Raw genomic sequence first — 16,403 nt, forward strand, 5'->3', positions numbered from 1 at the left:
GATATAGATATAGATATATCTTTTATATAATATGTGTGTATATATATGTGCATATATCTATAATATGTCTGTATGTATATCCACACATACACTATATGTATGTGTGTGTGTATATATGTGTGTGTGTGTAAAAGAAAGCTAAGTTTTTCACATTCCTGAAGCGTAGACTTTAAGAACAATGCCTAAAATCATGAGAGTTGGCAACACTGCAGCTGGCTGCTGTGGGCCAGTCAGCAGCTGGCCCCGTACCAGCGCTCACTTGATGCACTGGCAGGGTGGCCGGGATCTGCCAGGAGCATCCAGGTGTGCCCATGCCCTGCTGGCTTGATGGGGGCGGCTGAGCCAGCTGCATATATGCATAGATCAGCTGTGCAAATCCCTCTTACCATTGGGCAGGGCAGCTTTATTAGCGGCTGCTTCTGCAAGGGAGGCTGGGAAGGACCGCTGTTATTCCCAGCTGCTCTCCTGGGCTGTGGGTTGGGTTGCTTTCAGTAATCCAGCATGCACTGGGTTAATCGGAGCCCTTGTGCAACCTCGCCCCTCTAGCCAAGTGTGGGGGTGGCTCGGCTCGTGTGAAGGGTTGCACTGATAGAGTTGGCAGACATGAGATGGGAGAGGGCGGCCTGCTGGCACCGGGGAGCAGAGCCACGGGTGCTGTTAGAGACTCTGATCAACCCAGCGGAGGACAGAGAGGAGTGAGCTGGTATGAGCTGAATCATTGCCCTCCCACAGAACAGCTCATGGGAGGGGAAAGCTGTCTTGTTCCCAACACATCCTTGCCTCAGGGGGGAGGTTTTGCAGTATGCAGGCAGGAAGCAGTTGGCGTGGCTCTCCCAGGACGTGGCTGTCCCTGGCACCCATCTGTTGCACTGCAAAGAAGCAGTAGCTCCAGGGGGAGCTTCCTGCAGGGATTGCACGGGTTTTGCATGAGAGCACTGGCTCTGCATCCCTCCACCCACCCCCGCACAAAACCACAGAGGCTGGACTGTGTCTTGTTCCTGTAAAAGGACTTCTGGGAGCTTGTGGGGCTGTTGGCTCTGCTGCCTGCCCTCCGAAGGCTGCAAGAAAGGCAGAGGGGAACTTCCTGTTTTGACATGCACAGGCTCCACCTCCATGTGCTCAAAATGGTGGTGTTGTAGAGGCCAGAATAATCACGACCCTGTGATCTTATGACATAGAGCTGGGCTCTGGTTTCCTTTTTAACCGGTGTAAATTTAGAACAGTGCCATCGGCCCTGGAGTTTGCCAGGTTCTCAGTGCTGTGCTGAGGGCACAATTTCACCCCAGAACAGGAATGATTTGTCATTTCTGCTACAAGCTGTGGTGCATGTTTCCTCTGTCTGTGTTCCATGTCACTGTGCTTGTTACCACCACCAGGAGCCATCACTCACTGTTTTTGTTTAGAACGTATTTCCCTGCAGTTTGGGAATATAAATAATGCAGCAGGTTGGATGGGATGGCATCCCAAATCATTGAGATCAGTCATCTTCTTTTGAAGGCCACCTTCTTGCATCATCTCATTTCTAAACCTGACAAGCATCTTAGAAACAGGGGTATTTCTTGTCCCCACTGCCCCTGTTCGAGATGAGAGAGCAGTTGAGATGGGTTGCCACACTTCTGGTTAAGGTGTCTCGCTACAGCTCCAGAGGCTTGAATTCAAAGCTTTGCTTCTGACTGCTGCCAAAGGCTGCTCCCAGTCAGCCCAGCTATAAACGGGTTGTCTGGCCATTTTTGCTGGGGAGTCAAAAGGCAGTCAGACGCGCTGCTGACCACATCGCTTCTAGATGGTTGCGAATTCAGGTGGGTTGATTCAGAACCTCGCTCCTTTGATGGTGAGAGACCTTCTCATTCCTAGTCCGAATATATCAGTGGCCAGTTTATACTCTTCTGTTCTTGTGCCAGCTTTGCAGAAGGAAAAGCAGTTGGGTGAAGATACCCGGAGGGCCTGCTTTTGATCCAGCATAGACAGCCACTACCACAGGCCACTCAAAAACTGCATGTGCTACAGATTTTACAAAATGGGATTCTAGGAATCCTCCCCTGTTTGCTTTCCTAAGCACCTCTCGCCAGGGTTCAAGGACACTGTTCAAAGAAAAGCAGATTTGTGTTTGGATTTGAATGTGCTCTGAGCTGGATATCGCAGCCTTGAGTGAGCACATGACAGCCTGAAAGCAGAGCTAAGACGTACATGGTGTAAAATGTAGCTGACTCCCACTGGTCTGGGCTGCTCAGCCCTTCAGGGGCCCTCGGCCTGGTGATTGCAGGTGTGCTCACTAAGACGTTTCTTCACATTTGGATATGGATTGTTTGGCCCAGGCTCGGAGACGTATTCTTCGGGTTTCCACAAGCCTGCTGGGATGAGAACGGGCTGCTTGTCCTATTCCCCTTGATGGATGGTTCAAAACTAGGCTGCCCAGGACTGAGAGTTGCAGGGTTGTCAGGGCTCTGATCCTGCAAGCATATGCACACGTGTAGCTTTGACTCGGGGGAGTCAAGCGGCATCGTTGAGTGCAGGACCCGGGCTGTGGGAGCCTTTCCTCCTCTCCTTCCTGGCCAGCCGCAGCTTGCAGCGAAACGGGAGAAAGGATGGCCCAGGAAACCAATCAAACGCAGGTGCCCATGCTGTGTACTACAGGCTGTGGGTTTTATGGCAGCCCCCGGACCAATGGGATGTGCTCCGTTTGCTATAAAGAGTATCTGCAGAGACAGCAGAGCAGCGGTCGGATAAGCCCCCCAGGTAGGAGCCCTCTTGGGGAGATCTGTATGGGGTGCCTTGGTGCATGGTGTTTACAAAGCCAGGACAGCCTGGTTAAAGCACGTCATAGCTGATCTGCTCCCGCCTGGAAAGCTGAGGTCTGGCTCGGCACGTGCAGCTGGGACTGAGAGCTGAGAATCCAGGCTTCCATGGGTCCCTGTCCGTGATAGCTGTTTGTTCCCCCTCTGGGTTCTTTTTATTTCCCCCCTGCTCCAGCCCTTTTGATATACGCTGCAGCACTCATCACACTCAAGGTCGGGACATTTGGTTAGTCAGCCATTCCCTGGGCTGAGTGGATATTACTAAAAATCTCAGGCCATACCCTTACTGGCTTGAATTCACTGAAATCAGTGAGACTTCGGCCCCTCTTAGTTTTCTCATCTTAGCATTGACAGGCAAGAGCAGCGGCGCTGGCAGTTTGTTCTGCGGATGAACACAGCCATGTTGCTGAACAGAGAAGCAGCCACAAACCCAGCACAGAGAGCATGGGCAGATGCCATGTAGCCAGGGGCTCAGCTCTCAGAGATGCCTCAGGAGTGTCTCACATGGTTTTGATCCCCAGCATTGTAGTGGCCTTCCTTGATTCTGCTGGTTTGTGGTGCTCCAGGGACCGAGACTACTGTTGTGATTTACAGGAGAGCTTAACTGAGGGTGTGAGCTGGGGGTTCCCGTAGTGGCCAGTGGAGCTGTGCTGATATACAGTACATAGAATTGGGGCCCTCGGCCTTTGGGGAGTCTCAGTGTAACCCTTGGGTTTGAGGGCTGTGGGTGTGAGCAGCCTCCTTTGAGGGCCCTTTTTATGGGGTGACTATTGAGGTGGAAGAGGTGGCAGGTCATTTTCCACACATCAGGGTGAGGTGAGAAGCCAGCATCAGGCAGGGGTGTTCAGCACCCGGGGGCCTTTGGAAGGACCCCTTGTACTGAGCTTAGAGGGATGCAGTGAGGACATTGAGAGGCAGGACTTAGTTCCTAAGCCCTACTTGTCCCACCCCGCTCTGCCCTGGACCATCTTTTGCCCCCTTGGGAAACTTATTTATCTGCTGGAGCCTTCACCAGGAATGTGGTTTTATTTCTTAGCAGCGAGTGGTCCCAGCAGCAGTCCTGTGGCTTCAGATTCCAGCCTAGGCCAGGACACGGAGGGAGATACTATGCCTGAAGATGTGAAAGCCAGGTAGGGGTGAGAGGTTTTGGGCTGATCGACTAGTGATGGCTTTGGGCCAGAGGGGTGGGCTTCTGTTCACTGACCTTGCAGCCAGTGAGCTTTTGTGAACAGTCCGGGTCTAAAGCCAAGCCAGCAAGACATTGCAGTGGTCTAGTCTGAACCTCTAATGCTCTGAAGATGACAACCTGATATATGGGGTCAAGTAGGGGAGGCCGAGGGCTGTGGGTGTCTCTCCACCCTCCAAGCTCCCCAGAAACGTTTTTGGTTCTCCCTAGTTTCACCCCATCCTGTCCCCCTGTTTAATTTCCGGGACTTATGCTGTCTGGACTTTATTGACCCTGTCTGGGTCTCATGTCACACTGATGGACGTGAGGAGTAGTTCTCTTGAAGGCACTGGGAAAATTTGGGGTCAAGCAGTTGTGAATGAGGACTGGATGCCTCCAAACACCTGTGGGGTGCCTCATCCCCACCTCACTAATATCCAGTGGGACTCAGATCCTGGGCTGATGGGTGCTCTAGAAAACCATGAGCAAAGGGCTGGGCCTGTAGGAGGATCCAGCCTGCTCTCTCCAGCTTCTTGGAGTTCAGGAGAGGTTTGTCTTTAATTGCATTGGTACACTGACCTCAGACAGCTGGAGCTGAGTGCAGCCAGCACCAGCCTAGCTCCTTAATGGGAAAGGTTTAGTAATGAAGAGGGAAACAAGCATTTGCTCTTGTAGCTGGAATGTAAAACCCACAGATCCCAGTCATCCCAAGGGGACTCCATTGATATCCCTGTGCAGTTCCCCACAATTAAATATCACTCATACAGCCTTAAAAGGCTCTGGACCCGCAGTTCACATCAAGAGCTTAAATTCTGTGGGGTAGAGAACCCAGTGAACTTTAGAATACAGGATTGAAAGCTGCTGTGACCAAAAAGACAATTCCTCTGGACACAGCTGCGCCAGTGCATCCCAGTCATACCCAGATCACATATTTGTCCCAACTCAGTTGTAGCTTGTTAGCAGGGATCCTGGTTTTCTTTGCTTAAAAATCCCAAATTCTCTCATAAACCCTCCCCAAATTCCCTGATTCAAAAACCCAAAATCTGTTTTTCTGTGATTAAAATGGAACGCCACTATATATATATAGGCATCAGTTGAACACAATGTTTTACTGAGATAGTTACAGTTTTAAAGGAATTTGAAAGTCTTCTAGCACCTTAATTAGTATAGTAAAATACATGCTAAGTACCTATGTATTTTGGCATCTGGTTTTGGTTTTTTTTCTCATGGAAAAGCGGAACTCCTGGAGCTTCTTGCTCCCTTTGCTTACCAGGATGTGGGTCCAGCTGCCACTGTCCCCACCACTGCTTTGTGATGCTGAGCAGCCCTGATATGCTGGTGGCCTACCCATGTCGTCGTCCCTCACTCCCAAGTCACAATCCCACCCCCCAGCCCTGCTGGTGCCCCTCCCAACCAACAACCCCCTGGCTCTTCCAGTGCCCCTCACTCCCAACCCACAGCTCCCAGTCCCTGCCAGTGCCCCTCACTCCTGACCCACAGCCCCCTTCTCTCCGCCCAGCCCTGCCAGAGGGGGCCCCCGGCTGCCCCTTGCCCTGCCCAGCCCCACGTGGACTTGCAGGACTCCAGCAGGAGAAGAAGGGGACGGGAGGGTCATGTGCGTGTGCATGTGGCACCCCCTGCCTCCAGTCACACCCCCCCTGTTCATCCCAGTCCTAAGCTGCCACTCGCAGGCTGGAAGGCTCCCAGCCTGCAAGGGGGAACCTGCGGTTTTCTGCAGTTTTCTCTTTTAAAGGAGGAAATCCTTGATTTGCTGCTTTAAAGGAGACCACATTTTTCTCCTTTAAGGGAAGAAATCTGCATTTTTCCGTGGTGAGCGGAAAACCCAGATCCCTGCTTATTAGTCCTGACTCAGTTGTAGACAGAACCCAGCCTGGAACCCCCTATAGCAAAATTAGGGCCTCTCTGTCCTCATTAATAACTCCCCTACTATTCTCACTGGGATCTGTTGCTTTATCCTCAGGTCAGCACTGTATACACTGTTTGAGACCTGGACTTTTCTATACAGGTTGTGAATCATATTGATGGCCGTGAGATACTGTGGGTGGGAGGGGAGCTGAAAGCATCCCAGATTCATGTGTCCTAAGAGCAATTTGAACGCAAGTCTCCAAAAGAGAGAGGTTAAATTGTGACCCACTGTACTGTCCAGCTCTTTGTGAGTGTAACAGAGATAATTAAGGGCTCTCTTGGAGCTAGCACTCATAAAACTGCTCCTCACAGGAAAATGTTTCTGTTTGCTCCGTGGTTTGTTTGCTGCAAATGCTCCCAGCACTCAGACCCCTGTGACCCATCAGATGACAGCCATGAGCATATCCAGAGAGGAGACCAGCAACGAGACAGTAGGATACGTTAAGACAGAAGAAGCCTCATCAGCATCTTCCTCAGGTAGTTCGGGGGTGGGGGGGAAGAGAAGACTTAATGTGAGCACAAACATGCGGTGATGAGGGGTGAGCAGAGTGCTAGCCCAGAACTCCAGGCAGGGTTGCTAGTATGATCATCCCCTCATTGGCTTCAGATGGGGCAGAAGGGGTTGTGCTGTGGGCAGAGCACTTACAAACTGCCAAACTGCAAACATCCAATAGTCTCATAATCTTGTGCGATGCCTATATTTGTAAACGGCAGAACACCTGGAAGCCTCCCCCACCTTGGGTAGTTATAGATGGCTGGGTAATGCAGTTCCCTGCCCTCTTGCTCTCTGGGCAAGCGGGGATCAGTCCAGTGTAGTCTGATGGGAGGGGACCAGGAGTCAGGCCCCTGGGTTCTATTTATGGGTGCTGGTGACTGTGAGCCTGGGCAAGCCTATTACAGTGTGGACCTCTGCTGATGTGGTAGTGAACTGAATGCATTAGTGGCAGTGGACTGAATGCATTAATGCTTCATGATCTCAGAGAGTTGGGCACAAAGTGGATGAAGTGAGATGGCAGAAGGATAGGTGTCCCTGCATGGTAGGGCATGGCCTCTCGGATCACTTTGCAGAGCCATCCACCTCGTTCGGCTTGGCAAGCTGGATCTGTACTGTGGGCCAGGCAACCCACTGGTGGCAGGGGCAGCAGTGGCAGCATTAACCCTCACCTCGTGCTAACTGGGCTGCTGAAAGGCAGCCTCAACAGGGATCTTGTCCTGGAAACTTGGCGACAGGGCAGCCAGCACCTGTGGGGTTAACACTGCTGCTGCTTGCCCTGGTGCTGCCAGAAGCTATCCCTAGTGGAGCCTTTTTGGATGCTTATCTCGCTGGGGTGATCTGACCCCAACTGACTTCCTGCCCCTTGGGCAGGGGGCTGGACCCAATGATCTCGAGAGGCCCCTTGCAGCCCTAATGTCTGTGAACCTAGAAATTTGGTGGCCAGGCAAGTAGCGGCAGCATAAACCCCTCTGGGTGCTGATGCTGCTGACAGAGGCTCTGGCAGCTGTCAGGGTTAGTGCTGCTGTCAGTCATCCCACCACAGAATTTCTAGCCCCGCAGGTCCTGATTTGGACAGTCCTGACTTAGGGCACCAAACCCTGTTGGCAGCCTGTAGCTACAGCTCAGCTGTACGCTACTGCGGAGACCCTCTTCTTTGGCGCAAGCCCATGGTTATCAAAGCTGGACAGTTTGTTCCTGCACAAACCTGAACACCCATGTGGGAGGGTAGTAAGGAAACCAGCCCCAGGTGCCCCATTCTACCCTGGGGCTTGAGCCCAGCGAAGGGAAGGGAAGGCCTTGCAGACAAGTCTGGAAGGAGGGCTGCAAAGTGCAGGAGTGGGAGGGGTTTCATCTGTGGTGGATGGTGCTGTCTAGGAGCATAGATGCAGCACAGGCTCTTGCTCTGTGATCTCCAGAAAGTCCAGAGGGCTCTTTGGATAGGATTTTCCTAAGTGTTCAGGCATCTGCCAGTGCAGGGAGGTGTTGAGTGGGACTTCCAGATACGCTGGTGTAGGGGAGGTCCCTGGGCTCCATAGCCATGCAGGGGACACGGGTAATCCCTGCCTGTAGGCTTGCCAGAGCCCGACCCTTGCTTCTCCCATCCATAGAACAGCAGCTCCAGTGCTCACTGCCCTTCAGAAAGCCTGCAGCTGGGTGGTGCTGTGGGAAGCTTCACACTAGTTAGTATTGAACCTTACCTGCAAAGCTCTAAAGTGCAGCTGAGGGCTGGACTGAGGCTTGAAGATCAGGACCAGGGACACATCATGAGATCATGTGGCCTCAATTCCCCCTTCTGTGTTGTCTCTGCAGATCATAAGTTTTCTGGGGCAATTATTTTCCCTGTGCTCTCCATGCCTGCCCCTCCCATGAGGGTGTGCTGAGGATAAACGGGGCCTCCAGATGGTACTATAATATAAGACTAATATAAGACAGACTCTTACCTGACTTAACAGGGAATAAAGCCGTGCTCTCTCTGTCTCAGGTACCCTCCTTGAAATATCCCAGAACTCTCCTGAGGGCAAGAAGGCTTCAGAGAAACCCAAACAGAAAAAGAATCGCTGCTTCACCTGCCGCAAGAAAATAGGACTAACCGGTAAGATCTTGGCTCTGGGGAGGCACAGCCTGCAGCCACGAAGGGCACCTGCTTGCTTAGGGAAAGCAGATGGTTAAAGCCATAGGCCAATGTGTGTTTTAAGACTGTGCTTGAAGGGTTGCATCTGTGTTGCCTTGTGCTCTGACCCCTCTGGTCTCCCTAGACGCATCGCATTGGCATGAGTCAGTGTTTGCCTACAAAACCTCCAAGGGAGGTCATGGTACCATGCAGAATGTTGTGGGGATGCAACTTGCTGGTTGAACAATTGAACTGGTTTATCAGCAGCATCTGGCTTTTCCAACTAGGGACAGAGTGAAAGTGATTTAATTCTAGTTAGCTTTTCTCCTGTGCCGTCACACCAAACAGCAGTGTGACAGAGCAGAATCTTGTTCACCGATGATACCAAACTCTGAGGTAAAGCATCCACACCTGAGGACAGGAGGGCAATCCAGGCAGACCGGGACGGGCTCAGGAAACGGGCAGACGAGAACCTGATGGTGTTTAACACCAAAAAATGCAAGGTTCTCCACCTTGGAAGGAAAAACCTGCAGCATCCTTATAGGCTCGGCAATGCTATGCGGACCAGCACTATGGATGAAAGGGACTTGGGGTTATGATTGACCACAAGATGAACATGAGCCTTCAATGTGATGCTGCGGCTAGTAAAGGGGCCAAAACACTGGCTTGCATTCATAGATGCTTCTCAAGCAAATCCCGGGACATCATTCTCCTGTTGTACTTGGCCTTGGTGAGGCCACAGCTGGAGTACTGCATGCAGTTTTGAGCTCCGTAATTCAAAAAGGATGTGGAGAAGCTTGAGAGAGTCCAGAGAAGAGCCACACGCACAATCAGAGGTCAGGAAAACAGACCCTACGATGACAGGCTGAGAGCCCTGGGGCTCTTTAGCCTGGAAAAGCGCAGGCTCAGGGGCGATCTGATGGCCACCTATAAGTACATCAGGGGTGTTCACCAGGACCTGGGGGAACGATTGTTCACCAGAACGCCCCAAGGGATGACAAGGTCGAACGGTTAAAACTCCTGCAAGACCATTTCAGGTTGGACATGAGGAAGAATTTCTTCACTGTCTGAGACCCCTAGAATAGCCTGTCATCGGAGGTGGTTCAAGCGCCTACATTGAACACCTTCAAGAGCAAACTGGATGCTTATCTTGCTGGGATCCTATGACCCCAGCTGACTTCCTGCCCCTGGGGCAGGGGGGTGGACTCGATGATCTTCTGAGGCCCCTTCGGGGCTGGACTCGATGATCTTCTGAGGCCCCTTCCAGCCCTAATATCTATGAAATCTATGAGATCTGTGACCAAAGGCACTGGAGTCATCTTCAGACTGAGGAAGACGTACTGCAGTGTTTGATATTGGGAAGCTTTCATTGGCACCATAAAGGCCACGATTTTTCACAACTGACTGGTGATTTTGAAGGCCTCCATAGTAGGTTACTCAGTATGAGACGTCTTAAGGGGTTTTTGTTTTCTGAGTTCCAAGTGCCCATCCTTTGAGACCCAGGTTCTTCCAGTCTGTGATCTTCCACTAAGGTGCCATGGGGTGCTGTGAGATCCTTTTAAAGATGCTAGAGGGTGTTTTGCAAGCAAACACCTGCACATGGTTCACAAGCTAGTCCTAGAGATTTCAAATAGGAATCCATAGTATGCAAAACATTCTGACCTTCTGTGGTCTTTTCAAGTTCTTTTCAGCAGCATAATGGCTCTGGTATTTTTCTGTAAAAATAACCAAGTAAAAAAAAACCAAGAAAGCTCAGAGCCAGCATTTTCCGATGGGGGTCTTGAGTCTAAAGAGGTGGAGAACTTCTGTGCTAGATGGACATACACAAGTCAAGGACTCCACAATCTGTGATCTCTTCTGAACAGCCTTGGGCTCTCCTTATTTTTAAATAGGAAGCTTACATGGTGCAGGAGTGAATGTATCGGCCCCACTGCCCAGGGTGAGATGCAAGGCTGGGAATAGATCCTTTGATGTCTGTGTGTGATATATTTAACAATCACCTTCCCTCTCTGGCTCGAGGTACATGTAACCTGCTGATGTGGCTAAGGACAGAAAGGCCTAGGAGACAGGATTCGCTTGGGTAGAATGAGTTGGGGAAGGGCCTGGCTTGTTGGAGATCATGTTTATTTCTTGATTTTGTAGCAGGGGCTTTTAGACTTAATGGGGATTGGGGTCAGGGGTTGGAGCAGTTGTAGCAATCTGCTCACTCAGACACTGATCCATGGAGATGTGCCTTTGCCAGCTGCCTGGGCCTGGTGCTCCTTAGCAGCAGTGCGCTCCATCTTCCACTGCTGCTGCCAGCCAGAGTCCCATATCCCAGTGGCTCCCAGCACACCCCAGTGCTGGTGACCAAAGCCTCTGGTGTTGAATTACCTCTGCTTCTGTTAAAGTCACTGGTGAAGCTCCCATTAACAGCACTGCCCCCTTGGAAATCCAGCCTTACCTGACCCCTGCTCATGAAAATCAGCGGGACTTTAACCATCTGCTTCAACAGAAGCAGGACCAGGCACTCCAGGATCAACCTGTAGGACACAATAAGAAGGTGGCAGGGTGGGTCCGAGAAACCTGTGTGAATGGGGCAGAGTGAGGCTAGGGAGAAATGTTCCCCGTGGAAGCAGCTTGGCTGCCTTTTGGTAATGATCTCAGATCTCTCCAGTGCCTGGGAAACGCTAACCCTGGAGCTGTGCAGGTCACCCTGTCCCAGCACAGCTCCCTCCTCTTTAACCTACTTCGAGGCGTCAGCCTTGTTCAGCAGTGTGACGCTGCACAACAGCTTTTGCTGCCACTGGCAACTAGGGCCATGGTGAAGATAAGCCCAGTGTTTGTGCATAGCCCTGGAGCCCCTGGGTGCTGCCGTGTCATAGATGTTTGCTGTTACAACACCCCTAGGAGTGTGGTGGGGCCACATGCTCCTTTTGAGCCCACTCCAGACCCCTAGGTTGCGTGGTGTCCTGAGTGGGGGGCTGCCTTCTTCAGCTGTTCCTTAAAACAGTGGAATAAAGCACGGGAGGGGGGGTGTGGAACTTGGCTGAGGACTCAGGGACTTGGGTGTAAGGAGAGGGCGTTGCTTGCAAGGAGTCGGTTCACACCCAGCATCTGGATGCTGCTGCTGTTCTGCAGTGGGGTCGGTTGCTGCAGGGGCAGCGTGCTGGACATGTCAGGACACCTGGGTTCTCTTCCTGGCTGGCCTGCTGGCTTTGACCCAGCAATTTTTCCTCTCTGCCTCGGTTTCCCAACCTCCAGTGTGGGGGTCACACTGCTGTTTAAAACACCTTTGAAAAGCCTCAGGTGTGTAAGAGCCAAGCCAAGCAATTGAGGGGCAAGCTCTGTGGCTGTGGTAGCTGGGGGCTGTGCATGTGCAGACCCACTGGTATCTGACCTCTAAACACTTCCACCCCCTCCTCTCCACTGACCTGGAGTCCACCATGGCTTGTTCCATGCAGTCCCTGTCCCCAGCCCTCCCACAGGAAGCCAGCCTGGAGCTTTGGAGCTGAGGGTAGGAGCCCAGCTTTTATCAGAAACCTGCTGGCCCAGATGCAGGGAAACCAGCTAGGTGCCACAAGTGAGAGGGAATGTCCAGCTGGAGCCCTCTGCTTCCCGGCAGCAGCCAGAGTCACGGCTTCCTATCAGTCAAGCTGTCCTCATGGTCCCTCTCAGCACATTAAGCAGGCACTTTGGTGCCCTATCTGACCTTTTACTTGGGCATCAGTGGTGGTGTGAGCCTGCCCCTTGCCCTGTGGTGCCTTCTCCCAGCCTACTGGTCCCTGCCTAACTCTGCCTTGTCTCTGGCATCCCCTGCCCAGGCTTTGACTGCCGTTGTGGGAACCTGTTCTGCGCTATCCACCGCTACTCGGACATGCACAGCTGCCCATACGATTACAAGGCAGAAGCGGCCGAGAAGATCCGCAAGGAGAACCCCATCATCATGGCTGAGAAGATCCAGAAGTTGTGAGGGCCCCTGAGCAGCAACAACCCCAGCACTCCTCACCCCTGGACAGAAGGGGCTTCGTGCCAGCACGGGGAAAGGGCCCTGAGCACTGAGAGGCTCAGCCACTCCAGACCAGAGACGCTGGCCCCCTCCCCTCCATGCCCTTCCCCTTCTGGCCACTGCTCAGCCAACCCACCATCGCCCCATTTTGAAAGGGACCTGCCCAGTTCCTGCTACTGAGAGCTCTGGACTCAGCCTCTCTCAGGGCTGCAGCTCCGTGGTTTCTGGACACCCTGATACTTGCTGTGGGCATCAGTGAGACGCTGCCCCCTCCACCCTGCAGCAATTGAGGCTGGGGTCTGGGGCAGCCTCGGCACCAGTCCCTGGCTTCTCTTGCCATCAGGTTGCAGGGAAAGGACTGTGCCCCTTCAGGATCTGACGTTCTCCCCTGCCCTTTGAGGCACCATCATTGTGGCAGCAGAATTGCTCAGGGCAGAGCCTGGCACTGCAGCCTGTGGATATGGCTGTGACCCTCCAGCTCTGGCCACAAATGAGCAGCATTACAGACATGCGAGTGCCCCCCACCCTTCCCGAATGGCAGTGGGGCCCATCAGCGGGTGCTGCTCTCAGTAGTCAGGCTGAACTGGGGGCCTCATTGCCCCAGCCCCCTCATGTGCTGGCCTTGCCTGGGCGCAACGTGGGCCAGTCTTGAGCAATGGCGGTTGTAGCACAATTGAAGCCCCCCTCTCCTCCCCCTTCAGTCTGTACCTTCTGCCTTATTGTACGATTCTCTCTTATCAGGGTTGTGCGCAAAGCTCAGACCAGCAAACCTCCTCCCCCTTTGCTGCACGCATGCAAATCTCAGAGGTCCGACCCCACCCCAGCCTCGCTGATATTCAGCGAGATCTTCTCCTTAGTGAGCATAGACACCGCACTGACCCTCACCCCACCCCCTTCCTTCCCAGGGCTGGATCTGCAGCCCTTATGTGTGGTGGAGCCATGGATCTACCCCCAGTGTTATGGCAAATGCACCTGGTAAGGACCTCGCATCGTTCAGGGCTGTCCCTGGGATGGATTGACACCTGGCCTTCCTCTTTGCCCCTGGATCCTCAGCAGAGATGCTGGGCCTGGGCTCTGTGGGGGGCAAGGGGACTCTGAATAGGCAGGATCAGACCCTCTGTCAGTCTCTGAGGCTTAGAGGGAGTGAAATCCCCATCTCCACTGATATCCTGAGACCCTGCAGCCCCCTTGCACTGGTGCTGAGGCAGGGATGGGCCCTCCTATCTCTGCAGTGAGGACCTCCCAGCCTCTCCCTCCCAGGGGCATCTCCCATATTGAGACGAAGCTTGGATTGGAGCCCTGGGAAGGGCTCCTGGGCCCTTGTTCAGAGCTGAACAAGCTCAAAGCACCAGGGGGTTTTAGAGGCTGGGCAGATTCTCACTGATTGACCAAAGCAGAGAGATGCATCCCAGGAGAACAGCTGCCAAAGCTTCCACCCCACTTTATTTCCCCTGAGTCACTGCTTCCTTAAGTAGCTGCAGAGAACAGTCGGGCTCTCTGGGCTGAACCTTCAGCTGGCCAAACTGACACAGCTCCCCTGGGCAAAGCCAACACCCCACATAAGCTACTTGTGCCAGGCATCCCAGTAGGGTTCAGATCTCGGTGCCAATCTGCAGTAGACCTCTCAGCTTCAGGGTGCGGGCTGAGCCTGTTCCTGTCACCGCAGTCCTGCCTGCGTTGCTCCACGGATCCCAAGGGCATTGCACGTGCATGGGATCGCACTGACCCACTCAGCTAGGTCCTTGGTGTAAATGCTCTCTGGGCAGGCACGTGAGCCAGGCTTTCAGCAGGTGCAAAGCAAAATTGGGGCTGTCAGGCAAAAGCAGGGCAACTGCAGTGTCTCCGCAGGGTGAGTAAAGTTATGCAGCTGGGCCAGTGATCAGAATAGGGCCCTCGCCCTGCCCTTGCTCCCAGAGCCAGCTGACCTGGGGGTTTAGCCCTGGTGTTGAAAACTGGGTGCTTTGAGCTCTCTCTCTTGCCCACTTGCCTGTGCCCGTTCTTGCCTGGAGCCCAGCAGAGACCAACTATTTATATAGATAGAGTTTATTTTTGGAAGGGGCTGGCTGGCGCCTGGCTTGCATCTGGCCTGCCAGGGTGGACGGCAGGAGACCCATGGCCCTTCCCAGATCACATGCGGTAGCATTCACTTGAGCCTGGTGGATTCTTCCTGGGGCAGGGGAGGAAAGTCAACAAGGTGAGAAGCCGGCCTTTCGCTTCCCTTCCGTTCCTGCCTCCCCCCCCCGACTCTGTTTTGTTCCTTCCTCCTAGAACGACTGATCCCAGAATGTAAATATTAATATATTCTAGTTTGCTTGGCTGGTGTTGCTGCCTCTGTATGTCACCATGACCGGGAGCATATTCGATTCAGTGGCTGGAAGGAAACAGCCTGTACATGCAGGGCCAGCTGCTGCCATCCTGCACCCTGGCATTGGCTTCAGTTGCTCCAGCCCTGGGAAGGGCTGCAAGGGTTGTGCATAGGCTGCCCCTGGCACAGGTCTCTCTGGCACATGGACCTGCATTGCCTGGGGCAGCGTGGTGCTCCTGGGCTGGTTACAAGCCAAGAGTTTTGAGCAGCCCTAGGCTACGCTGGAGCTGGGCTGTTTGTACCCCAGCTCCTGCTCTGCCCAGTGCTGTTGGAGGCGGTGTTGCCCTGAGGCCAGGCCAACGCAGCAGTCTGGCTTGGTCCCTGGCAGGGCTCACTCTGGGTGTCATGGAAACCATTCAAAGTACCGTGTGCTACATGGAAGAGGTGCCTGGGCCTACCTCTACAGCACCCTTGCTAGACACGGGGCTGGAGCTGTGCGCCCTCCTGCACTGTGTGCTGGTGTCATAGACTGAGATCCAAGCAGTGACCTCAGGTGGGCATCAGAGCGCAGCTGCCTTAGCTCTTCACAGTGGGCCAGGGGATGTGTGAGGCTGGGCCTCTGGGGGTTGTGGGGTTACAGCAGCCTGTGTTTGAGAGCCAGGAGCTGGGCATCCCAGGGAGGCAGCCCCAGGGGACAGAGCTCTTCAGCAAATGAGGCCCTTGGGGGAACAGTGCACGAGCATGGGGCCTGTCAGCTCCCTTTCCTCCTGTACCAGGGCACTGGTTCCCAAGGACCAGGGCCAGGTTCGGGAAGGGCTTGGCTCCCGCCGCATGCTGGGTTTGCATCGTGGAGGGCATCTGTTGCTCCCCAAGGTGAGGCCTGGGGGTGATTGTTGATTGCTCTCAGTGGAGCTATGCTGGGCATGGACTGCAGCCATGCTGGGATGAGCCCACTGGGGACTTGGGAGCTTGCTTGCTCTCCAGGACAGGGTCACTGTCCTTGGCACCCAGACTCACCTGTGAGGGGTGGCTGCTACAGCCCTGAGCCTTGGTGCCTCTGCTCAGGGCCAAGCCAGCACAGCACTTCCCATCTGGGCGGGCATCTTGCATGTGTACATGAACCCACTGCTCTTGAGGTCAGAGGCCTTCACTGCTTCACTTCAGGCCCTGTGAACTGCTTGTTAGGCCTGTGCAAATAGGGAACTATTTGATTCGGGATTGGATTTGGCCGATTCGGATGCCAGAGATTCGATTCGGAGATCCAAATCATTTTTCCGATTGGATTCGGCAGCATCGCTTCGGAAGATTCGGAGCCGATTCAGAGATTCAGCCATAGAGTATAATGGGGAATCAATGAAATATCTGTAACTTTGTTGGCTTTTGGCTGATTCAGATGAAACTTGCAGGGATGGTAGCCTCTGCTGAAAGCATGACAAGTGTCAAGGTGATAGGTGCAGGGGTTTCTGGGAAACTGCACCTCAAACTGCTGACAAGCAAAACTCATGACAGGTGATGCTGTGTATGTGTTAAGGCACAGGAGGGTGAAAACTGCAGGGATGGTAGCCCCTGCTGAGGCCACAAAGCCTGCCAAGTTTTAAGATAGGTGCAGGGGTTTCTG

General features: G+C 53.4%; 1 protein-coding gene across 4 annotated transcripts; it reads left to right on the plus strand.

Annotated features, from left to right (window-relative positions):
• The first annotated feature begins 2,581 nt into the window (after positions 1-2,581).
• Positions 2,582-14,795, plus strand: LOC102373484 (AN1-type zinc finger protein 5-like). Of its 4 annotated transcripts, none has more exons than XM_025208319.1 (5): positions 2,582-2,736; positions 3,832-3,925; positions 6,224-6,363; positions 8,364-8,474; positions 12,296-14,795. In XM_025208319.1, the coding sequence occupies exons 1-5, from the start codon at positions 2,586-2,588 to the stop codon at positions 12,442-12,444; spliced, it is 645 nt and encodes a 214-aa protein (XP_025064104.1). In that variant the 5' UTR covers positions 2,582-2,585; the 3' UTR covers positions 12,445-14,795. The 4 variants fall into 4 exon arrangements, with proteins under 4 accessions (XP_025064104.1, XP_006027230.1, XP_025064105.1 ...); XM_006027168.3 differs by having other exon boundaries at positions 6,248-6,363; XM_025208320.1 differs by having other exon boundaries at positions 3,835-3,925.
• The last annotated feature ends 1,608 nt before the right edge of the window (positions 14,796-16,403 follow it).

The sequence above is a fragment of the Alligator sinensis genome, unplaced genomic scaffold (assembly GCF_000455745.1).
Source record: "Alligator sinensis unplaced genomic scaffold, ASM45574v1 scaffold103_1, whole genome shotgun sequence".
NCBI lineage: Eukaryota > Metazoa > Chordata > Crocodylia > Alligatoridae > Alligator > Alligator sinensis.

Bases quoted from the DNA above. Each gene is read 5' to 3' on its own strand.
- LOC102373484 (XM_025208319.1), top strand. From the start codon at position 2,586: ATGGCCCAGGAAACCAATCAAACGCAGGTGCCCATGCTGTGTACTACA. The intron at 2,737-3,831 runs GTAGGAGCCCTC...TTTATTTCTTAG, and splicing joins CGGTCGGATAAGCCCCCCAG to CAGCGAGTGGTCCCAGCAGC. The intron at 3,926-6,223 runs GTAGGGGTGAGA...TTTGCTCCGTGG, and splicing joins CCTGAAGATGTGAAAGCCAG to TTTGTTTGCTGCAAATGCTC.